We start from the raw sequence: 25327 nt of genomic DNA, 5'->3' as shown, positions 1-25327 counted from the left end.
ATAAATTGTAACATTCCAGCACAGTATTATGATACAACCACAGAACATTTTTTTTAACAAATTTTATTACATAACCATTTTAAGTGTATACAATTTCAACAAAGCATTTATCAATTAAGACAATACGCCAAATTGACAGTCTTAAAAAAAATGCAGTATTCAAATATTCAATAGGCTAACATGTGCTATACTATTAGAGGTGCATATCATGTCAGGAGTAAGTGCAAAATGTGGCACATCAAGTACAAATACTATTGTCAAAAAGGTCCCAATTACACAATGGTTGAAACACACGGTATCCTAAGATAAACAGTGTTCAGCAGAAAACATTAAACGCACTCCCAGAAAGCAAACATCTGTGGTGAGAAAATTAATCAAGTGTTGACAGAAATATTATGGCATATGAGTCATTGTAGGAAACATATCTAAAGCAGAATATATTCAAATGTGTCCTTTCACTGTCATATGACATGCATTCCTTCATGTCCTCTGGACACTTGGTGCAGCAATTTGCATACAAGTTCATTTAAAAGTGAATTAACACAGATTTTTGGACCTGCTTTGCAGTGTGTCAGTTTTAAGTAATTCTGGTACACTATCAAAATATGAGACCAAATGTGATCAGAGAGCACAGTGAAGCCACACCCATATTTCAAAGTATCAGGCATGTATTATGTATAATGTATATAATATTACCATACATGGGGTTTTAACAGTCAGGTTCAGCAACGGTAAAATATTGGAAATAATTTCTGTAGAAAAAAAATATAATTTTCTGATATATTATCAGGACGGCACGGTTGATTGGTGGTTAGCACTGTTGCCTCAGAGCAAGAAGGTTGCTGATTTGAGTCCCACCTGGGGCCTCTCTGTGTAGAGTTTTTATGTTCTCCCTTTGTTTGTGTCGGTTCCTTCTAGGTGCTCTGGCTTCCTCCCACATCCAAAAACATGCACGTTAGGTGAATTGCAAACTTTTGTGAATGTGGTTGTCTATATCTGGCCCTACAATACACTGGCATCCTGTCCAGGGTGTACCCCGCCTCACACCCTGACTGCTGGGATAGCACCCCCTTCTTGTGACCCTCAACTGGGGTAATCAGCTATAGAAAGTGGATGGATGATATATTATCATGGGGAGGAAAATTTGACCATGACCTCTGACCAATCATTATTTCATCTTACAGGCCCAAAGTACCAACCAAGTTTGAACAAAATCAGATTAGACATTCTTAAAAGAAGCAATGCACATGCCAATGAACATCTAAACCTTTTGTTGAGTGCAGCATTTAAATATTAAATTCTTAACTTGATATGGATGCACATTTCTTAGTAGACCAGCAGGTGGCAGCACAGCATGCAATATTCTCTTTAGTGTGCCCTCATTATCTGGCCTTTTCTGTTGGTAGCTGTACAAGCAATATCTTGCCAACACTGGTTTGTGTATATACAGAACCAGTCAAAGGTTTGGACACACTTTTCCATTCAACTAAATGATTGTTCTGGTTGTTTTTATTTTCACAATCTAGATATAACTAAGACAACAATGAGGGTTTTCCCAACATTGGTCTAACAAGCACTTGCTAATGAATATAAGGAACGACACTCACTGTTTATAGTCATACAGCAGATGAGGAACATCAATCTTTGTGGATTTCAACTTCCTCAGCAAATTTAGGGCCAGTTTGTACTGGTTCATTTCAACATGTTTCAGCAGCCACATGCTTGTCTTTGGAAAAAGTCCTGTAACATTTTAAAGTACAGTATGACGTGAAGAAACCACATACAGTTTTGAAAGATATCCAGCATATTTTTGATAAAGTATTGCAGTAAGTTTTGCGAATGTATTGTGACTGAATGTATTGTTCTGAAGTTTGTGCCTCTTTTCTGAAGTACTTCTAAATTTTCCAAAATATCTTTTTCCTGTAGAGCAGGAATGAGATGAGGACCCAACACGAAGTAGCCACGAGGTTCTGGGTGAGGTGTTCAGCGTGTGATTGGCTGTTGGACATGTGCCACCGGAAGGGGAAGTAGTCCTCAAAGATTTCATGGCCCACATACACAAGGATGGAGTTCATACCTGGAGAAAGCACGCAGACAGACGGATGAAGTGAGGGACGACCGACTAGGAATTATACTTTAAAATACCAAATACGTGGAAAATTTGGTGAAAAGCCTGATTTGTAAGGTCAGATCAGATCTAGGAGCATGCCCTCCTGCCATATGTGCAGTCCTCAACACTGTGGTACCTGAGTGCTGGATCATGCCCAGAGAAGGGTGCTACATGGACAAAATTTCACAGCTGATGTTCTTTCACTGTGCAAGTGATACTCCTCATCTGAAGCTCCCTAAGTAACTGCATAGCTGACACAAAGTAATTCCAGCAGTACCCAATGATTCTATGAAGGGACATGGCACCAAGGACATCCAGTCAATGCCTTCGGTCACTGGTTGGTATCAAAGTCTCACAACCATACAAAAACACAGGAAGAACCAAGACCTCAAAGACTTCGACCATCATTCTCCTGCAAAGGTATCAGCATTGTCAGACACCTTTGCTGAGTGATGGCACGTGTCCATAAACTCTCCCCTGGTGTCTCTGGACCTCCAAAACTAAGGACCAAGACACATGAACCTCACCTCCAAGATAAGTGAAGGTCTCTACAAGTTCTACACTTTCATTGCACACAGATACACTTTTTATGGGTGAAGTCCAAGACATCACTGAAGGCCTGGATCTTAGGCTTCATCCAGTACAATCAAAACCTAGATGCTCCAATTCCTCACTCAGCTTCTCAAGTGCTGTAATCAGGGTATCCATTGAGTCTGCAAACATCACAGCATCATCTGCAAAGTCAATGTCAGTAAACCGTTTCTTGCCAACAAAGGTACCCAAGCAGCTGGTTTCCACAACCCTACCCAACGCTCAGTCCATGCAAGCACTGCACAGAGTAGGAGCCAGAACACACCCTTGAAAAATGCCAGAATTCACTGGGGAGAAGTCAGCAAGTCTGCCCCAGCTCTGCATAGCAATCACAGTACCTGTGTATAGGCAAGCCATAATGTTCAACAAATTATTGGAGATCTTGTGAATTTTTCCACAATAATTTTCAGCATCTTATGAATTTTCAGGATCTTCCAGAGATCATTCGCCTTTGGGAAGATCAACATAGGCAGCAAAGAAGCATTGCAAAAAATTCATACTTGTGCTTTATGAGTACTTGCGGAGCTATGATCAGGTCAGTGGCTGATTTTTAGATGTGAAGTCAGGCTGTTCCGGTCACTAAGTGACATGCAACTGGGACTCAAGAGGGTAAATGAACAGCATTTATACAGTGCGTTCATGCCCAAAGCACTTTACAGTGATGCCTCACATTCTCTGACACTCACAGGTATCAGGCTGCTGCCATGCAAGACGCTCAACTGCACACTGGCAGAAATGGGGGGATTAAGGACCAAGGGCTATTATTTTTCAGGCTCACAAGGATTTGAGCAGAAGACCCTAGGGTCACAAGACCATCACTTAACTGCCTTCTAACCACCTCCAGTTTGACCGTCACACAGAGCAACTTATTACTGCTGTAGTTGTTGCAATAGCCACCTTCCAGTTTGATTAAAAACATTATCTACAAAGCCAGAACAGCTTCTCAATCTGCTTGGAGGACTTCAGCTACAATACTTCAGATTCCTGCAGCTTCGTTTGTAATATGGCTATACTGTATTCGCCCGTGGTATTTCATCACAAAATAATAATAATAATAATAAAAAACACAAATAACACCTGCTGGTGCCCATTTTTGTCCTTTTCTTATTCACTGAATGTGTTCCTTTTAATTTAATTTCAGTTGGGTGCTTAACCAACTTTCTTCAAAAAAAGGCGGTTGACTGATAATCAGCCCTGGGTGGTCTCATGGGCGAATACGGTAATTGTGGACAAACATACCACATTTGCATGGTCCACATGTAAAACTTGAAAGGCTCTATCAGCTATTGTAGTCACAAACTGAAATGTTGAATTGCGTATCATGGGAAGGTCAGTGAATCAATCTGCCTGCAGAAAACAGACATTCCTCGAAACAGCCATTAACTGAGATGGTGACATACAACAACGCTCACCAGGGTAGTAGAACGGTGCTCCAGTCCACCACTTCTTCACATCTACTGTGTAGTAGACCAGCACAAGCAGCACAAAGGCAAAGCAAGCCAGTGTTGTCACGTAGGACAAAGACCTGCAAATCAAGTGGGCAGAATACGTAGCATCATTACAGATAGTCTTCTGGAAATACAGGCTGCGTTTCTCAGGGTGAAACCAGCACAGTTACATGGGTTTGCTGTAGGTTTTGGGAATTTGCTGGCAAAGACTGTAACACCGATGGAAGAAAAAGGAATAAAAGATGGTACAAGAATTATGTGAATTATTAATAATTATATTAAGAATAGCATCTCAGCAAAGTTGGCACATAAAGTGCTTCTAACCATCACAGAATAATCAGCATTCCCTCATCACAGCATCTAATCGGAAAAAAATATACAACATATATCAAAGCAAACAACACCACAAAGAAACTGTTGATTACTAAAATGAAAATAAGCTCACATGCAATAGCACATTAGCTAAAATGTTAGAAATATGATAAATTAAGAAGCATTATCATTTCTGAATGCATCATCAATTTTATGAAGTCATCAGTCAACAGCTGACAAAGCCTCAACAATTAATTGAACGATCAATCATTTATCAATTATTACATTAATTGTTGTCTATTTTGATAATCAACTAATCACTGAGGTTTTTTCTGTCTTAATTCTCAGATTTCAGTGACTTAAATATGAATATTTTCTTGTTTGTTTCCTAATTTATTTACTCTTCTGTAATTATCTTTATGATGTAAATATATTTAAGGACATCATCTTGGGCTTTAGGAAATGATGATCAATGATTTTCACCATGTTCTGACATTTTATGGCCCAATTAACTAATCAATTAATCAAGGATGTAATGTGTACATTAAGTGATTATGAAAATAATCTTCCTTGCAAGCCTACTAGGTTCGCTGTACAAAGTAGCAATTGTTATTCAGCCTTACTTTTAAGATGCATAAAAACAAGTTTTACCATAGGTTCTTGTTGACAGGAATGAATCCCTGGTCTCTGGAACACTTGGTGAGTAAAGCTGACAGGATGCCCTTTGTTTTAGAACAGAAACACCATGTGCCAAAATATTTGTATTGAAATATTAAATTAAACTGCATACAAATATATTCATTCACTGGTAACAAAAAACAAAAACAGAGCAACACATTAAGTAAATTAATAAGTCTGCTTACCAACATGAGGCCCCACATGAGAAACCTTGATATAATACTAGAGTGGTGATCTCTGTAGTGTAGTATTATCTTTCCTGCCTGGAAAATGTTCAAATGCAACAAATTACACAGTTATCTGCACTAGCATTTATAGAGAGCTTTATGATTAAACTTCTGGTAATAAGAACAGTAACTCCATCCAAAAGTGATGAAAGAGATACAGAAAGGCAAATGAGTACACATTACAAACCTGTAATCCAAGAAAAGCCATGAGAATTGAGTTGATGCTGCCAAGAACACCTTCTGGGTCATACGGCATGTGCGTCGCATAAATCACCTTAATTAAAAACATTGACAGCAACAAGATGCACAAAATATTGTTTTAAGGCAACCGACAATGGAATCCACATTTTAAATATTATTTACAACCTTAATTTATTCAAGACATTTGTACTAATTGTACAACTCTGTAAATAAAACGCATCTATGTGATGTACGCTCATCACACGGTTGTGATTGGCAGGTAAAAATCTACTGAAGGTGGGCTTGTTCGTGACAAACAATATTTAAGATGAAGACAAATAACTCATGACCTAAAATATAAATGTGTCAACAATATCTTTGGTATTCCTAGCTGGACACAAACCCTTGAGGATGGATTTTGGTAGATGTGGTTTTCTCCCAGCAGCCAGCGATCAATTAAACCAGCTGCTCCACCGGTGCAGTTTGTGTACAGGCCGTTGTCCCCAATCCCACCAGGACCCAGATAGCCGCTGGTGGTGGAAAATCATTGTTATTAGTGTAAGATTAGAAGGCTCAACAGCAAGGTTAAGGGTGAAACATGAGGTGAGGAATGGGAAATGTAACTACAGACTACCTATTGTGACTCACACTGGGCAGCCCGGCACAGGAAGCAGGAATGTCAAGTACAGCCAAAAGACCTCAAATAGAAGCACACACAGCCAGGCAGGCCAGTACATCAAGACATCACGAAAAGAGGACCACCAAGCATCCTGGGAAATAATAATGGGGGCGTGTAACAGGGGGTAGCAATACAAATTGGGTTTACAGTCAGAGCACTGGAATTAATTGGTCTTTTTTTGTGATGCTTCTTGTAACAAAATGCTTCACCAATTAAAGTGAAAATTTAAAGAAAACCTGTAAAACTGAACTGTTCACCGACCGTGTCAAGGTGGGTTCTTGCAACCAAGAGTTCTAGAGAAGCTACAACCAGGTATGACCAGGCCAGGCGCTGCAATACACCCGGGATACGCAGGCTGTCCCAGGATACTGGGGGGAGGAGAAGGAAGGAGAGCAAGAACACATGTAGGGCAGAACACACAATGTCATTCTCGAAGAACATGCTGCAATAATTAATGATGCGTTGCGTATGGGGTCATTACTGTAGCATAAGTATTTGCAAATGTGTATTTCGATCTGTGTGTTGTATAACCAGAACAAGAAATGTGTAATTTCTGTTTTTGAAAGTAATTTTACAGGCGCTAATCAGCTTGTTTTGTTTTTTTTCCCCCTCCCTTTTTCTTTTGGAGGATTTTTTTTTTTTTAACCAATGGGTTTACTGCTGCTCATCTGATAGCCCCTTCCTGAAAGCATATGTCAAGTTGAACATATTACAATATATAAACTTAAAAATATAAATATATGAATATAAATGGATTTGACATGTGAACCAACAACTGAGTCAACTTCTTCTGGTTCTTCTTTTTCTTTTAAGATTATCTTTACAGGACAGGTCCTGTGGGTCATTTTTGAGAGTTTTGTTCAGGAGCGTTCAGAAAAGTGAAGACCAGACAGCTGACCTGTTGGAACCAGATCATAGTCACATGACTTTTTTTTTTTTTAATTCCAATTGGTGACATGGTTAAAAATATATACATTTTTAATATCTGTGCCCTCTACCGTAGACATTGAAGTTACAATGAAAGTTGTTAGTTATTTATTGTCGCTAGTATGATGCCACTATGATTACAGACAGATCATTTCCCAATTTTTCCAAAATAAGTGTGAAAAACAGGTGTCATGCTGAATCTCTACAGGTGCTGAAATCAAAATCAAGATGCTCTGCAGCCACAAATCTTACTCTACAAATCTGGTGTGAAGCTTCTGTACACTTACATGGTCCATGGCAGTAGTTTGGGTTGATGACAAAGACGCCGATGATGAAGAGCTGCACGCTCCTCCAAATGGCTTTCCTCAGCAGTGAGCAGCGGGTTGAGCCTGAACACAGCAGGGAGTTGAACGACAGGGCAATGGATGTCCCCATAATAAACACAAACCTGTGAAAAGAGCGAAAAATTGGACAACTCGAGCAGCAGGCAGTGGAAAACCACCAAAAGCTGACTTATACTGAACTAAATAAAGTGGGGGGCTGCTGGGGTCATTTGAAAATAACACACATAAGATGAAAATAACACACATAAGCAACACAACCTCACAGATACAGACCACATTCCATTTATAGGCAATCAGTAATATAACTCACATGACTTATCATTTTTACATTTTTTTTAAAATAAAGTAGTTTTTGTGTTACTGACAAAAGGTCAATGAGGACCTTATAGCGTGACAGAAAAGACACCTCACAAAAAAATCTCAGATTAATTATTTTGCATAACAAAGGCGTAATTCTTCAGATATTTTGTTTAAAAAAACAACGATGAAAGCATGTAAAAGCAATGGATAGAGAACGCAAATGAATTTAAAACATTATTTCAAGTGTAAATTCCACTTCGATGAAAGGTTACATTTTGTGCAGTACCAAGATTGAAAAGGGTTTGTTTTTTTTTTTTTACTTACCAGGGGAACACCAGATCTGCAACAGTAAGTCCTGTAAAAGACACAAATAAGACAGACAGACTTAAACATGAATCCTCAAAGTCAGGACATCTAAAAGGAATCAACACTGAAGACGCCAAGCAAGAGCACATAGCCAATGGTGCAAGCGTACGAGGACACATAAAAATGATTCATGGTTAAAAAAGAGATTTATTAAACTTGGAAAAGCTCACCGTTCCAGCTCTCGTGCCTGAAGAACCAGTACCGGCCTCCTCCATAGTTCACAAACACCATAATAATTAAGGAGAAGCTGAAAGGAAACAGATAATGCAGCATTCAGAGATTATAGATCACATGAAGTAACAGCCGTTGCCTGCCTCTGACAAAACAGAAACAGAGCTTTAGGGATGCAGGAGCTGACCCTCTGAATGTGTCCAAGGATCGCAGCCTCTTGCTGAGTCTGGATGGAGGAGGGAGGATGTTAGCAGTGACTGGCTCAGCAGATCTGCCAGGGGAGCCGAGATCCTGGAGGATGGCAAGTAAGATAGATATCAAAACTAAAACACTTTCAGATTAATTTAAAGGGCCAAGTACAGTCCACATCAAAATGAAATAGAGTACAGGTCAACATAAGTTTGTAATTATGCTAATTAAATGTGATTCAACATAAGCATCAAAGATTCATGATGTGCAATACTGTTAAATGTCTAAAATTAAGTTCTGAATGTTGTTTCTGGACGTAACTATTATCCAAGTTGATTTATGTTTCTTTTTAATAACATGTTCAAAAAACAAAATAAAAAGTGAATAAAAATATGTTCCTGTCCGAGAAAGCTTATTACATCCACCAAGGATGTAATAAAATCATCGGCATTTAGTATTTGTCTGACTGTTAGCAGGACTGCATCAAAACTACTGCACAGATTTTGATGAAATTTTCACCACAGATAAATATTAGGCCATAGAAGGCCCCATTATATTTTGGAGGTGATCTGGATCTGAATTCTGGATCAAGATTTCACTTTATACATGCTTTGAAGGACTACGTCAAAACTACTTAACAGATTCTCACCAAATTTGCACCACAGATAGATATTAGGCCATGGAAGACTCCACTGAATTTTAGAGGTGATCTGGATCCTGGATCAAGATTTATTTATTTTTTATTATTTTTCTCCACTGAATTTTGGAGGTGATCTGGATCCTGGATCAAGATTTATTTATTTTTTATTATTTTTAGATCACTTTATATGGGCTTTGAAGGATTACTTCAAAACTACTGCTCAGATTTTGACATAATTTTCACCACAGATGGATATTAGGCTATGGAAGACTCCATTAAATTTTGCAGGTGATCCGGATCCGGATTTTGGATCAAAATTTCACTTTGTACAGGCTTTGAAGGACTATGTCAAAAGTACTTCACAGATTCTCACCAGGAGCCATGGAAGACCCCACTGTTTTATGAGATGATCTGGATATGGATTCTCTATCAGGATTTGAAATTGTATGCTTCATTTTGTCGGATTTTGAGGATTACTTCAAAACTTAACAGATTTTCACCAACTGTTCACCACACATTGGTGTTAGGCCTTGGAAGACTCCATTAAATTTTGGAGGGGAACTGTATCTGGATTGTGGATCAGGGTTTCACTTTGTATGTCAAAACTACTTCACAGATATGACATCATGATGTAAAACCAAGAAAATCAGGAAGACACTATTTTGTTTCAGCTTGTGAATTAAATATCAGATTGCAACATCTTGATCAGTCGGACCATTCTGGATCAGTATACAATTATTGCATTGTGTTGTGGAATCCGGATCCAGGTAAAGTCCGGGTCACGATGTGAATCACATATCTTTTATTTTGAGTCCTCGTCAATCCTTGGCAGACATCAGAAATCTTGTTCAACTTGCATGTTTTATTTTGTGAACACTCACAAACATCAAGCCTGGGGCTGTGTTGCCCTGTGCAGAATGGGGATGTAAACAAACCAGGAAAATTTTGCATGGCCAAAACTGACCACCACTTCCAGAAGGGCGCTTCATGTTTCTGGATTTAGAAAGAGGCTCTAAACTGATGTCTCAGCTCATTCGGGTAAGTGTTAAGAGATTTATTTGTCTGAAATGCATGAAAAGTCTGGAAATATAGAGAATACTTCCAGATCTGCGCAAATGTTTTGCACAGTTCTTAAAGATTTTCACAGTAGCAGAAGTTTGGTATGGTGCAGGTCTTATTACAGAAATGTCTGCATTCTGAAACTGCCACACATGCATAGTATTTGCTGCCACATATTTCAAGTCTGTCAGTGATTAGAATTCAATTCTCAATGGAACCTAAATTTGTATTCTGAAAGTGTTTCACTTACCAACCTTTTTCGCCATGTAGGCTTTATTTACACACACACACACACACACACACACACACACACACACACACACACACACACACACACACACACACACACACACACACACACACACACACACACACACACACACACTATCACCAAATTGTTGCACTGTATAAAAAAGTTCTTAGTCCAGTTTTGCAATAAATGCACAACAAACTACAAGTAAATTATATTTTAATATTTGGTGGTACTCAGTGAAGTTAAGGGATGTATATGACGACAATAAGCCAAATGTGCAGCCTGACTCTACATGCTCAAAATCTGAGTGGCGAGCTCATCTGGTTATCAAACATGACCAAACCCAGATAGCGTGATTACAGCCCCTTCACACATAACACAACTGATGCTGACTAGCGCACAAAGGAGGAATTGCATGCCATTCATGAAAAATCTGAGCTGCCTCCAAAGCTTGGTACACCTGCTGCTACAATTATCTGTGCACATCAGTGGCTGAAAGACAGAGTGTGCCCTGTGACAGCCCATTCGATCCCTTTCGCGAAAGGTGTTGACCAAATTCCAGGTGACACACATGAATATCCAACACCGCCTGCTTGACACTTAGAAAATATGTGGCCATTTGCGCTGTCAGCACGAAAACACTGAGCAGACAATCACTTTTGAGCTGGATGTGAAATTTGTACGTATAAGTGTCCCCACGAGTGTGGCACTGCAAAAAGCAACGCACATGTGGCCTGCATGTGTATCGCACGTGTGCGCGTGTCGCCCCCCAACACGTGGTGTGCCAGGGGGAGGGGAGCACAAATCAAACTGTTTATCTATACAAAATTAAACATTAAACAAGCGTTACAAATGATTAGCAGACCATGCAAATTGTTCAAAATAACAAATAAATTATGTTTTTTTTTTACTGTTGATTATGGTCAAATATGAGCAGCAACTTTGGCACTGTAAACAAATGACATTTATTGGCAGAAGTTTCTTTGACATGCTGAATATATCAACAGACTGATATGTTGGTCTGACTCTCATCAATAGGCTATGTGGCTTATTGTTCATTTCAGTTTAATGAATATACCATCATTAAATATGGTTCCACATTTTGAAGTCAGACAAGCCTTTTAATGCAAATTAACATCTCACAAAAATACTCACAGAGTTGATGAGCATCTCCGTCTCCATGATGGAGCCACTGATTCGGAAGAGGAATCCCTTCACTACATGGAAGCTGCAGAAAAGATACACAATCAGTTAGTTATTAAGGAATCCTTTAATGAAAGATTCTGTTTTGCAATTGTGTTTCTATTAGTTATTATTAATTCTACTTGCAAAGTGTGCTCATCTTTGACTGCAATATTCTGCTCATCCACAACAGTTTTACTGCACAGAGGAAAATAAAATGAAGTTTACCATAATAATGCTCTTCCGATGGCACACACGATGGCTAGCCCAGCGAACACAAGAAATGCTGCCAACAGTGCTGTGTGCAGAGAGTGGCATGTTAACGAAGAACAGGGTTTGCAAAAATTGATGTTGAATGTATAACATCCGAGCATGTAGAGATTCAACAAGTTCATACGAGGTATTCAGTAATTTGGGCTGCAGAACTAAAACTGAACTGTATACAACACTGACGTATGTAGCTGTTGACGGGGACACCATCAGTTATTACGGTGCAGTTGACAAATGAGTGGTTGTTCAGATTTTTCACCCACAAAGAGTAGTTCCCATGTTCTCCAAAGTGGAATAGAACCCTGGAAAAGAAAACAGATATACTGAGAAAACAACAAGCAGCACATTTTACAATGTTTCACAGAACTAACACATAAACAAGTAACAACTGATATTCCCATTCCTATTAGGGATGGTTTAAGAGTAGAAAGTCCCATGGAAAAAGTATGTTTAATATATAAGATAACTAATCTCTCGATATATAAACCAGCTGTGACTCAGTGCTGGTGTATGTAAAGATGTGAGTGCGGCTAATTACTTGCAAAGCTCCAAGTTGTTCTGAGAGGTGTTGACCTGCAGTGTTAATTGATGCTGCGTGTTCACAGTTAACTCTCGTGAACTTGGCTGGCCAGGACTGGGTGCAGCAGGCACCAAACCTAGCTGCTGGTACAAACACTGACACACAACAAAACAAATGTGAATCAGTTCATCATCATCATCACACCTACAGAACCAAAAATCAAATGATTTATGTGAGTGAGCTTACCTGGTAGCAGTGTTCTGAAACCCAGGACACCACCAAGTCGGTGTCCAGCTCATTTCTAACAGTTAGAAAGGCCTCATCCATCTTTAGGACTGCGGACTTATGACGAGAGAGGCCAGCTGGAATTTTTTTAAATAAAAAATAAACAAAAACAAAAAAACAGTACATTGGTTCAGCATCACTGCAAGAGGTCTTCAAATTGTCTGAAATACGAGGTCTATTAGAAAAGTATCTGACCTTATTATTTTTTTCAAAAACCATATGGATTTGAATCATGTGTGATTGCGTCAGACAAGCGTGAATCCTCATGCACATGCGTGAGTTTTTCCACGCTTGTCGGTTGCATCATTCGCCTGTGACCAGGCTTTGAGTGAGGAGTGGTCCACCCCCTCTGTGGATTTTCATTGTCAGGAAATGGCGGAATGATTTGGGCTGCTAGAGCTTTAACCTTGATGAGAAAATGGTATTGTATATCTTGTATAGACCTTGTGGTACTACATCTTTTTAAAAGGGGTTTTTCTTATCGTGCTGTTTCTGTGCAACAATTTGCTTGTTCAATAAGCTATTTGTAACTAATGGATTTGAAAGACTCAGTGGCATTTACCTGTGTACCTTACACCATCTCCAGTTGTTCTCAGCTGTGTACTGGATCACTCCCACAGAAAGGTGCCAAAATATCATAGTGGACATAACCTCACAATGGAAGCAGTATGCCTCAATTGAGTCTCCTTAAGTAACTCGTAAGTCCCTTTAGCTGCTCCCTTGTTTGCACTCGGGGTCGCCACAGCAAATCTGAGGTGGAGCTGCATGTTGAATTGGCATAGTTTTACATGGGATGCCCTTCCTGATGCAATTTCGCCATGTGGCAGGTGTGAGGTTTGAACCGGGAACCTTCCGCACTGAAACCAAGTGCACTAATCACTTGGCCACCACACCTACTAAGTCTCCTAAGTAACTAACAAAGTTATTCCAACTGTCCCCAAGAATCCTTATTTTGTAGCAAAGATATTATCTTAGGTCAGTGATTACCACCCAAGTCTCTTAACGATATGTAAGACAGGAAGCCAAGGGACCCCAAAAGACCTTAACCTTCATTCTTCTGCAAAGGTACCTACGGGCCAGTTAGTATCACCAAACACCTCTGTCCAGAGGGACTTTATGGCTCAATCCCTTCCCAAGTATCTCTTATTTTCAAAGGCCGGGGAACCACAGGCAGTAGTGTCACTGCTGAGATAAGTGACTGCCTCACCAAGTTTAATGTTTTCACCACATATAGATACACATTTGGTGGTGAGTCATGGAATATCCATGATGAGCACAAACACAGAGACTCAGACTCTTCGCTCAGCTTCTGAAGTCACCCCACTGCGAACTCACCACAGGTGAAGTCACCCCAATCCAACTATCAATGCTTATTTTTTTTTAATAATTAAGAATGACCAGTTTAAAGTTAGGGATCTGCCAGTGTGATATACAGAACTAGGCAGTGCTCCCTGCTTCTCCCATCTCTGGGCTTTTTACCTGACAATTACATTCCCCGAACTTAAAACATCATCTCACTAGCAAACCTTGAGTAAGAACAGTGTATTATGCCACTGGTGTGTATAATTTATTACATGAAAATATCATCATTTAAATACCGTGTTACTAGAGTGGGGTGACTTCAGCTGGAGTGGGGTGACTTCACCTGGACTAGTGTGACTTCACCTGGGGCGACTTCACAGTGGGGTGACTTCACTATGAACCTTTCTGAAGTGCTGCAATCGGTAGTGAGTGAAGTCACCCCCCTGCAAACTCACCCCAGGTGAAGTCACCGCACTCCAGCTATCCATGTTTTTTTAAAATAATTATGACTAGTTTAACCCTCTGGGGTCCGAGGGCATTTTTTTGGACAGTTCACTCGCCTGGCATAAATGTTTTATTACTGCTGTTAACAGCTCTCCCTGCATCCCACAATCAAGTTTTACGTCTCTTTTTTTCAGGACAATCTGTGCTTTCAGAATATATATGTTTTTGTTGTCTTTTATAAGTATAATAAAGGTTTACAATCAAAAATAGGCAAGGAAAAATAAAGTGAAAAAATTTTTCCACACATTTATTCAAAACACAGCAAACTATAATAAACAACTGTTTTGACACTTTATAAAGGTAATTTGAGGTCTTGTGTGAAAGACTGTACAACAAAAAGCTTCAAACAATAAACACAAATGCACATTTTGAACAATATATACAAAATGGTCTATGCTTTTTGTTATTTTGATATGGTAAACAGTGCTTTACGCAGAGAAAGCAACAGAGTTATCCAGCTCTCTGTCTGCTCCGTGTGCTCTCACTTTCACTGTGCGTAATGGCGCAGGGCGCACTGAGTATGTACTAATAGTATGTATTCATTGGAGTACATACATAGCACCCAGGGGGCTATTCAAATGGGCCAACTAGTAACACATCACTCCTGAAAACGATCTTTGGCTTTTCACGTGAGGTAAATCTGCCTTACGATTGGATTTTGGAAAAGCATGGAAAACCAATTCCGATTGGACACTCACATTGCGCACGTCATCACACAGCTTCTATGAGATGGCCGATGGCTGGCTCAAAGGTCTGCGGAGTTACCTTTTCAGCAAAAAATAAAGTACATTTCTATCTCATATCATTAAAAAGTTATTTATAATTTAGTAAAGCTTGGTCTTAGCCATTGTATATGACGGCGTCGGCCCCAGAGGGTTAAACTTAGGGACCTGCCAGTGTGATGCATAGAACTGGGTGGGCAGTGCTCCCTGCTTCTCCCATCAATGGGCTTTTTACCTGCAAACTTGAGTAAGAACAGTGTATTATGCCACTGGTGTGCATAAATAATTTATTACATGAACATATCAGAATTGAAATAGACTGGGGTGACTTCATCTGGAGTGGGGTGACTTTACGTGGGGCGAGATCGCAGTGGGATGACCTCACTATGAACTGCTGCATTCAAGGCATCCATAGATTTAGCAAAGATCACAACATATGCATGGTATGGATAATCAAGGCTGTTGAACCTTTCCTCGCTTATAATCAGATGGTTTGCAAAAAATCTATCGAGCACCCAGTCCATGCAAGCACTGAGACCCAGGGGACATAGATAAAATAATCGCAGCTGCCTTGATGACACAAACATCAAGCAAATAAAGACAACATTTGCTTTGGTTCCAGCATACCTCAGATATCGCAATGCAGCGTTATTCCATAGTAATAATAAATGTGTAAGATGGATAACCAGCCAGCTTTGTTTAGCTGCAGCGAGCTAACGGGAAGAGGAGAGCATGTGAGAGCTGCAGAGCCCCCTGGTCAGATCACATGCTAAATTAATCCGCAAAATGACCTCCTTGGAGGGAAGTTCAAACGTTTGCGGCTTCTGCGTTCACTTCTGCGCTAACCCGACGAGCTAACTAACATACGTGTTAGCAAATATTTAGCGAAACACTGCGGCGGCGAGTCTGAGCTCGGTTGACGCGTTCTTCCTTTGGTTATAACGCTGTTCGCGTGAAAGAACAACAAACAAAAAGCTTCCTGGCGATGCGTTACCGTCGAGGGGAACTCCACAGCGCAACTGCGCATGCGTACTTCTCTTTCACCTTCCCAAATCGAGTTTAGCTTCCGCTCTACCGCACAACTGCGCATCTCACAATTCTGAAAAGTAAAGATTTGCATATACACACACTGTTATTGCCCATGCGCTTTAACGCCTCACACGTCGAGTTTAGCTACAAAATGTATCGTTTTAACAAAATGCCGTTTGTAACGCGATTGGGAGCTCAAGTCGACGGGGAACTCATCTCATCTCGACCTAAGCTAGTTTAGCTTGGCAGCTAACTAGCTTAGCTGGTGTTCTACTGTTTTCTGTTGCCGTAAGCAAATACTTACATGTTTCAGCCGTCAGTGGTGCCACGCAGATGGCTACAGTTAAAACAGTGACTGCAAAAGAAAACATTTCATGTTCCGTCGGTTGTAACTTTATATCCTGACTTGTCTGTTTTTGTTTTTCACCGGTAACCGAAAGTGAATCTTTTCGAGTTTTCACTCGTTTCCTTCTTGTCATTTTTTTAAAAAATCGTACAGGGAGCGAGAAGGGTCAAAATACTTTGACGGTACCTGTGTCCACGTGATTCAGGCTGTAAAATACACGTGGACACACCGATGACTTTACAACATTACTGTAATGTATGAGTTCATCAGTTATTTTACGTGATAATTAGTTTTCATACAACAGACAGACGTGTCAGTCTGAGCGATCCCATGTACGAGTGCGCATGCGTGTGTCGGTATAGAGGGTTTTCATGTGACGTATCGGTCACGTGTCCGGCGGCCATTCTGGATTATGACGCGGTGGCCGCTGTGATACGCTACGTGCATTTGGCGAACAATTGCAGAAGCTTTAAGTCGGTGTGAAGAAGCCTCACGGCACCGTGGCGCTAAGAGAGATCCACCACTACCAGAAATCCACTGGTACCAGAATTTTATTTTATTCGGCAATAAAATTATATAAGAATACATAAAAATACTGCCGAGGATAACTCAAGAACACTTCCAATACGGATGCTTATTTACATTGTGGTCCTCGAGCACTGAGCTGCTGATCCGCAAGCTGCCCTTCCAGCGCCTGGTGAGAGAAATCGCTCAGGACTTCAAGACGACCTCCACTTTCAGAGCTCCACTGTGATGCTCTGGAGGAAGCCGGTGAGGCTGACCTGGTCAGCAACTTCCTAGTTCACAATATTGCAGTGTGACTTTGTCGGACAGTTTGTACATCACCACTAAATTCACTATCTGGTACAAGATACGGATCCACTAAACCAACTGCTACACATCTATCACGATAAATAGCTTCATCTCGAGGATTTAAAGCATCGTAATAACCGGACATTCTCTCCATTTTTCTATCACGCGCCAGCCTCCTTGTAATCCAGAATGGAGACGGCACCTGTCCTGCAGCAAATCGGTCACGTGATTGAAAACCCTCTATATAAACATCCGGACGGTGTCTCAGTCTGAGCGCTCCGAGGCTGTTCTGGCTGCTCCCCTTTTTATGATCAGCTGTTACTCACTGTATTTCTCATTGATATCAGTTTGTTTGGATTTGAGATCTAAGCGTATACCTTCTGTGTTTTGACACTGGTATAATTTCAGTGCAATCTTATAGATTGTTCAAGAATGGAAAATCTAACTCCAGCCAACCAGAGTGTCAAGCTGATATGGCTGATAAATCTACTTCGACACAAGCTTCGACCATGGAAATATAGACTGGAATGGATGTGCGTGCCTCAATCTATTAGCGTCGCTCAGGACAGGAAGACGCCATCACTAAGGGTGGAGATGTGCAGACCATCAATAATAAACTGACCGCTTTTTTTGCACTAGCGTCGCTATTTCTTAACAGATTTTAATAAATGTAGGCTTGTTTTAAAGCCATTTGAAAGCTCTTTCCAATGAACCTATGCATGTGTGGGTGAAAAAAAAACTTCTATGTAAAATGCAGAAATTTGGGGAAATTATGACAAACTGTGCTGCTTTTCTCTTTCTATTGTTGCTATTTGTTAACAGATATTAATAAAAGTAGGCTTGTTTAAAACCCTTTAATTGCTCTTTCTAATGAACCCATACATGTCAGGGTAGAAAAAAAAATGTTTTATGTAAAGTGTGGAAATTTGGGGAAAAATATGCCATTCTGTTCATTTACTGTGATTTTTTTTTCCTGTCGTCATAATTCTTGATGGATTTTTATAAATGAGGCCTTGTAAGTTGTATTCAAGCTGATTAAAAGCTCTAACGAACCCACACATGCCTGGATAAAAAAAAAATCCTTATGTATTAAAATATAAATCTGAAGCATGCCTTGCCATTGTGCTAATTTACCTTGCTGCTTTTTCCACTGTAATATTATTGCTAGTCTTTTAATGACAACATATATATGATTTTTACTAACATTTTATTACAAGTCAATATAAAGCCATTCAGAATTTATGACTTTTGACCCTCAGTCAGGGTAAAAAAGTACCTCCTCCATCCCCTCCAACCTCACTGTTAAAAATTAAATTCCGCCTGTGACTACCATGTACATATATTAAACAACAACTGCAAGTATATATAGACATAAATATATTTAATTTTTGTTTCCATATCTGTATGCATGTGAACGCAGCTTAATGAAAAGAACTTAGGCGTTGAGTTATAGTCTTAGTATATTGATATTAAAATGCAACATAACGACTTTAAAATAGACATTTGTTTCACATAATTACATTAAGGCTCTTGTACAGTTCATTTTAGTATTGGAGAATTTGTTTTTGTAGTTGGTGCAGTTGATGGTGAAGCACTGGCTGCCTTTTCCCCCTCATTTCGCTTCTGTTTAACTGGCTCAAGGTCTCTCTCCATGTGACGTCCATTCCAGTCTCTATTTCCATGACTTCGACACATCACGTCTGGGATGATTCAAATAAGTCAAAATGATTTGTTCTGAAAAATCAAGTTACCCCCCCCCCCAAAAAAAAAAAACAAAACAAAAACACTAGAGTGTGTAAAGCCAAGTGTAAAATTAATTAAATATTTCCAGTCCTGATTTCACTTTGTTCTGAAGGGTGGGTTTTTTTGGGGGGGGGGTTTTTTCTGTTAATTTGATTGTTTCTTCATTTGTGACACAGAGGAGGGAGGTTTATTTTAAGTAGCCTTCATGCTTGAATGGTACTATTGATGGCAAAAGTTCAAAGTAAAATGATTTAAAAGTAAATGGTAAAAATGGACTGCATTTATATAGCGCTTTGCCATCTGCATCAGATGTTCAAAGCACTTTACAATAATGCCTCACATTCACCCCAATGCTGCCATACAAGGTGCTCACTACACACCGGGAGCAACTAGGGGATTAAGGAAATTGCCTAAGGGCACTTAGTGATTTTCCAGTCAGGCTGGGATTTGAACCGAGGATCCTCTGGTCTCAAGCCCAACACTTAACCACTAGACATCACTGTTTTACCAAGCCATTACAATATAAACATTACAAATAATTACCTTTTAGACTGTTCCAAATGCATTCTCCACCTCATGAAGCACAGGAAGGAGAGAGAGAGAAAAAAAGCTCCTGCTGAAACGGTCCTTTGTGATTCTGGAAGCGATTAGAGGTGTTTTCAACAGCCAAACTGAGAAAAATGATTAATCTGCTATAATGGAGCAGATAAGTGCGGCAATCGTTCATTTCTGGAAACAAGCACCAAAAGTGGTACACATAGTCCTCAGACATTACTCTTTTGTAAAAGCACGTTAGCCCCCTAAATTTTCGATAGGCAGCCAGGTAGGGGTCAAAACAACTTTTGGTCAGAATGCGTTTGCAGTTAAAGGTCCACAGATCTGGAACACCATACCTGCCGAACTGAAATTTCTTATAGACCTGAATGATTTTAAGCATAAAATAAGACAATGGCTTAACTTAAATCAAATCTGTAGACATTAGCCATATTTTATAGTGTTTTATTGTATTGTGATATTGCTACTATCATGTGTTGTTTATGATTGTGTAAGTGTCCTTTTTATGTTCTAGGGACCAGGTCTGCGAATTAGCTATTAGCTATATGACCTATGAACATGGCATTGGTTATTGTAGCAATACTTTTTGTTCTGTCCCTATCAAATAAACAGAATAAAAAAAAAATTGAAGAATTACACAGGGGTCAAAATTTTAAAAAGCTCCAATCATATTGAAAACTATACCACATTATTTGTCTGATCACAAAGATTCCAAAAAGGTATAGTTTGGTCTATCTGTGACTGAATGTTATAGAGTTATATGGGGTAGAAACAGCAAGACTGGTGACAATGGTGAATTTCAGTTTGTACAGGGGTCAAAAGTCAAAGTTGCTATCATTTTGGTAAAAAGTGCTACAAATTATTAGTTGAGTTAATAGGGTTTTAAAAAGGAATAGTTTGCACCATGTGTCATGCTTAGTTGTCATGTTACAGGGTAACATATGTCACATGACATCGAATCCAATGGATGTTGATCTTGTTTGACCTTTAGTTTGGAAACCAAGCCTTCAACACAGTCAAAACTATTCCATGCATTGTTTTATGTTATTTTGTTGCTACATTAACATGCCATATTGACCGACTTTTTTTTTTTATCAATGTTTTAGTAGTTTTGGATCGAGAGTGGAAAAACAAGAAATTACATATAGTACTTCAGTTCCCATTTACTCATATTTTATTCATACTGTAGTGTAGCAAATGCATTTTTTTTTTAAAAAGATAAAAACTTGTTTTGATATTCAAGTGTTTTTTTTAGCCGTCATTATATTAATATGCCTAATATTCCCTCCCCCACCCCTTCCCTAAACATCCAAATTAGTCACAATCAGGTAATTCCACAAAACATCTCAGTCTAGTAGTTGAATACCAAACCAGTCTCACTGCAGTTTGTGGCAGCATTCCAAAAAGTACATGAATTGGTTGCTATTGGTTTGTAACAGGGCCATGAAAATGGGGCGCTTTTTGTGACAGGGGCACGAAATGTGGTGATGGGGGTTATGGCTAAGGTTAGGGACACTTACTCTATGGTTATAGTTAGAGTTATGAAAAGGGGAGGATTATAAATAGCAAAATTTTAAAACTCGTGTCACGAAAATTGGGCGCTTTTCTTGACGAGGGCACTGAAATAAACGTGAGGCTGGACTGTGAATACTCATATCCTAGACTTATCAACTTCCCCATGAATGGTGATGATAGTTGTTTTAGGTTGTGTCATGTCATGTCTGATGGCCTAAATGATTGCAGCAAGGACCTACTGTTTGTTGAATGTTCATTAAGAAAATCTCATTCGTAACTTCTTAAACTGGCAACTTCGTCAAGATAAGCTAAAAAGGAATTGATATAAATTGGACTTGAACAAATGGATTTGACCCCATGTCTGCATCAGACTGATGTCAGTTCTGATGTCGGTCGTATGCTGACCAAATGTCAACATGCTATCTGGGGTCTATATGTCGACATTCATACATCAATTTCACCACATCTGTATATGCCAAGGTACCATCATTTGCATTTGCTGTGCTCAGGTAGAGGACGACTCTGCTATACTAATAATGCCACACCCACAGTGCCTTATTAATGATTTGATATTATTCACAAGGTTGGGTAGGATTACTTTGAAATGTAATCCAAAAGTAATCAGATTACAAGTAATCCAAATGTATGTACATACATACAGGTAATCCACATGTATTCTTTCAAAGTAATCCTACCCAACCTACCCATATCTTAAATCTGCATTCCTCAATGCAGGATGCATTAAGTGGACTTCCACTACATTCATGCACATATGTATATATGTACATGTATGTCATGACAAGCACAGTATGTCAGTTAAAATTTTATGAGGCTTTTTAATTATTATAAGTTCACTGTCATTTTGGCAGATTTGAATTTAGCAAAATGTGTACTGTAAATCACAGATGATATCTGATAGTGCAGTATAATTTACAAATATTCTAACTTAACATTTAATTATACTTCAGGTCAACAATGCTGTCTGTGAGCAGTATTCACCGGTAGCAGTAGTCACCGATGCCTACTATCCACAGACCAATGGACTGAACGAAAGAACCAGTCAGACCCTGAAATTGCGCTTGGCCAAACTTGTGAATGACAGACAGGATGACTGGGACCAGTTCCTTCATGAAGTTGCCTACTCCATCCAGAAACAGGCTACAACAAAGTACACCCCGTTTTTCCTGATGTTTGGACAGCACCCCAGGGCTGCAACAGAGGTATGTTATGACTATGCACAGTACTAAATAAAGTCATGCTATCATAAGACACACAATCTGATATTTGAAATTTTATTTATGCCATATGCTGTCACAACTCATGACTCATGAGATTACACGGGAAATTTATGGTTGACAGAAACTCACTTTAAGCAGTCTGGATCGTTCAAGAGAACTGCACGTACATATTAGCCATCTTGGATGTTCTTATGAAAAGCAGCCAAAGGCATGCATGGGTAGAACTATAGCCAACACTTTTAAAATACTTTCTGTAGATCTTTTCCTTTAAACATTGATCACTATATAGCTTGTCCATGAGACAGCATTTTCATTTTGTCATTTACCAGATGCAGATCACCGACAACCAATCGGATGTTGCTGATATCATTGAAGAAGATTACAATTGTTCCAGATTGACCAGATTGTTGACAACAGAGCCACAGCAACAGCTACATTTTGTGGCAGTATATTTACACTGAAGAACATCTCACAATTCTATGACAGTGTTGTACAGTGCCATAGGCCTGATTGGAACTTTTTTTTTTTGGGGGGGGGGGGGGGGTAGTGGCCTCAATGACAAGTGAAGCTGCTGGTCATGTGTTCATCAGTTTCTGGTACTGAGCAGTAATTTGTAAGCTGTGCTGTATGTGACAGCTGGTGTAGCACTTTGTGCTGACGTGTTCAGAAGGAATTGATAAAACTGAATTACATGTAATTATTTCAGGTCCTTGCAAACATCAACAACACAAGAGAAACAGAAAGCAAAAAAAAATAAATAAAAGAAGATGGGCACGAAGTCGAAGAAATCAAAGAGCCAGGAGGGTCTGGGACCAAGTGGAGAACCAGACACAGACAGTCTGGAGCCCTTCATGAGCCAAAGCGGGACTGAGGCCGTCAGAAAGTGGAAGAGCACAGCATGGTACTTTTTCACCAAGGAACAGGAAGAAGACATTGGTAAGTGGTACAAAAAGAATGACTGTTTGTACAACTGCCGCCTCAACTGCTACAAGAATGTGGAAAAGAAGCAGCCCTCTGAGGAGAAGAACACAAGAGTGGACACAGTCATTGGCTCATCCAGCCACTCACACCGCCATCTCGTTAAAGGTGTTGGATGAGATGACAAGTCTTGCTCAAACAAAGGCACCCAGCCCCACCCCTTCCAGCTAAATATCAGGTGTTACGTACTGAGATTACCCCTGTACCAGATTTGTATATTCAGTATCGCAAAAACTAGGGCATTTGTCTGTACTGAGTTTACCCTTTCTGTGTGTGGAAACAAAGTCAAGTTTAATGTGAATGAATTATGGTCCTATCTCTTAATGATATTGCTTCCCTGGATGCAGTGCTTTGTCTGAACAGGGTTCAAATCAAATGAACAGGGGAGTTATTTTTGAAACCTGCTCTCCACCTCTTCACCTGAAGCTATTCACCCCTGATTACTTGTTTTGTTCAACCAGCAACCCAGACACTCAGCTGAGTTTTGACAGCCATTCAAAATCATCACAAAGTTAACCAGTTATATTAAACCAGTTTAAAGTATTTGAATGCCTTTCAGATTACTAGTAGTAGAAAGCATACTTCAATACTCCTGTGTTTATAAGCCCTGAACTCGGTTGATGTGCAGGTGGAGGCAACATTCCACTTGTATGGACCATGCCATATGCACACTGGTAAAAATTTGGATTATTATTCTAATTATTATTATTTTATTTTTATTTATTTATTTATTTTTTCCACATACAAAATTGACCACATTTCTAAAAACACCATGTGTTTTTGGTGTTGGAGCAAGGCTCCAAGCCTCATGTCTGAGCTGCTGTTCACCAACTTCGCATGTTACTGTATATTAAAGTGTTTAGGGTTAGGATTAGGATAAAGTAGTTCAGGGTTTAATTAGTCTGAAATGCATAAAGCTACTAAATTTGAGCAATAGTTCCAGTTCTGGAATATGGCTTTGTGCATTTCTGGAAGTGTTGGGCTGCAGCAATATTCCAATATGATCCAGAACCAATTTCTGAATTTTTAAAATTTACAGACTACATGGAACACAATCATGTAACTCAATGGGAGGCCAAGAGAGAGGACGTTTGAGGTACCTACATGCATGAGGTGCCTCGGGTTTGTACCTGGATGCTGCCGTACAGTGGATGACCTATCAAGGATCTAAGCATTTGAACAGTTGGCAGCGTGGGTGGCTGCCATCCAGCACCCACGGCAGTTCCATATTGTGCTGGACAATCCTTATTACTCATCTTTTTTGCTGGTCTTTGACCCTAATCACCAATGTTTGAACCTTGCTAATGAAGTTATGTTCTCATTACTGTTTATCTGACTTTGATCCTGAAACCAAAATCAAAGGAATGGAGAGGAAAGGTCAAGGATCAAAGTCAAGATTTGTCCCTTGTTCAGGATCAAAGGAGTGTTTTGAGGCTCATCGCCACATTTTATGTTTTCTTGAATGAAAATCCTTCAGTGCCCCACTCCACCATTAAGCTCTGACCACTGATGCAACAGACAGAAGTTACACTGTCCACAGTTTGTCTAATCATAGCCACAAAAGCCTAGAACTCCATCATAATTATCATGTTGTCTTCCCTCACTTGCCTCTTTGTCAGTCACTCAGTGTTTGTTTATATAAATGTAACACATAGTCAGTGAGTTGGAAATGTTCATGTATCCATCTCAATTTCTCAGAAGAAATATGGTTGTAAAAGTGATTTGTAATGAAAATAACACTTTGTTCAATCACTTATTTCTGAAAATGGAGGGACTGCATAAAAGTTTGAACAATTTCTAAGTTGTTAATGGGATATTTTTAACCCTTTGAATTAAAGCTGAAGCTCTGCA

General features: G+C 39.5%; 1 protein-coding gene and 1 long non-coding RNA gene across 4 annotated transcripts; one reads left to right on the top strand and one right to left on the bottom strand.

The window, feature by feature from the left end:
* Positions 1-36: 36 nt before the first annotated feature.
* hgsnat (heparan-alpha-glucosaminide N-acetyltransferase) lies at positions 37-16996 on the bottom strand. Of its 2 annotated transcripts, none has more exons than XM_034187505.1 (18): positions 16593-16996; positions 12693-12808; positions 12465-12601; positions 12110-12228; positions 11885-11954; positions 11630-11702; positions 8521-8624; positions 8333-8409; positions 8121-8151; positions 7440-7600; positions 6488-6593; positions 6195-6326; positions 5950-6076; positions 5554-5640; positions 5325-5402; positions 5113-5183; positions 4114-4226; positions 37-2077 (listed from the first exon to the last, which is right to left on the bottom strand). In XM_034187505.1, the coding sequence occupies exons 1-18, from the start codon at positions 16765-16767 to the stop codon at positions 1896-1898; spliced, it is 1959 nt and encodes a 652-aa protein (XP_034043396.1). In that variant the 5' UTR covers positions 16768-16996; the 3' UTR covers positions 37-1895. The 2 variants fall into 2 exon arrangements, with proteins under 2 accessions (XP_034043396.1, XP_034043397.1); XM_034187506.1 differs by having other exon boundaries at positions 6195-6316; positions 6487-6593; positions 16593-16993.
* Positions 16309-25327, top strand: LOC117525610. 2 transcript variants are annotated; one of them, XR_004565101.1, is made up of 3 exons: positions 16309-16365; positions 22229-22480; positions 23205-25327. It is a non-coding gene; the product is annotated as an uncharacterized LOC117525610 (long non-coding RNA). The 2 variants fall into 2 exon arrangements; XR_004565102.1 differs by lacking the exon at positions 16309-16365 and adding an exon at positions 16372-16576.

This window comes from Thalassophryne amazonica, chromosome 15, assembly GCF_902500255.1.
Source record: "Thalassophryne amazonica chromosome 15, fThaAma1.1, whole genome shotgun sequence".
NCBI classification, from domain to species: domain Eukaryota; kingdom Metazoa; phylum Chordata; class Actinopteri; order Batrachoidiformes; family Batrachoididae; genus Thalassophryne; species Thalassophryne amazonica.
Note: the sequence above shows the minus strand (reverse complement) of the source record. Positions and strands in the feature narration are given on the sequence as shown.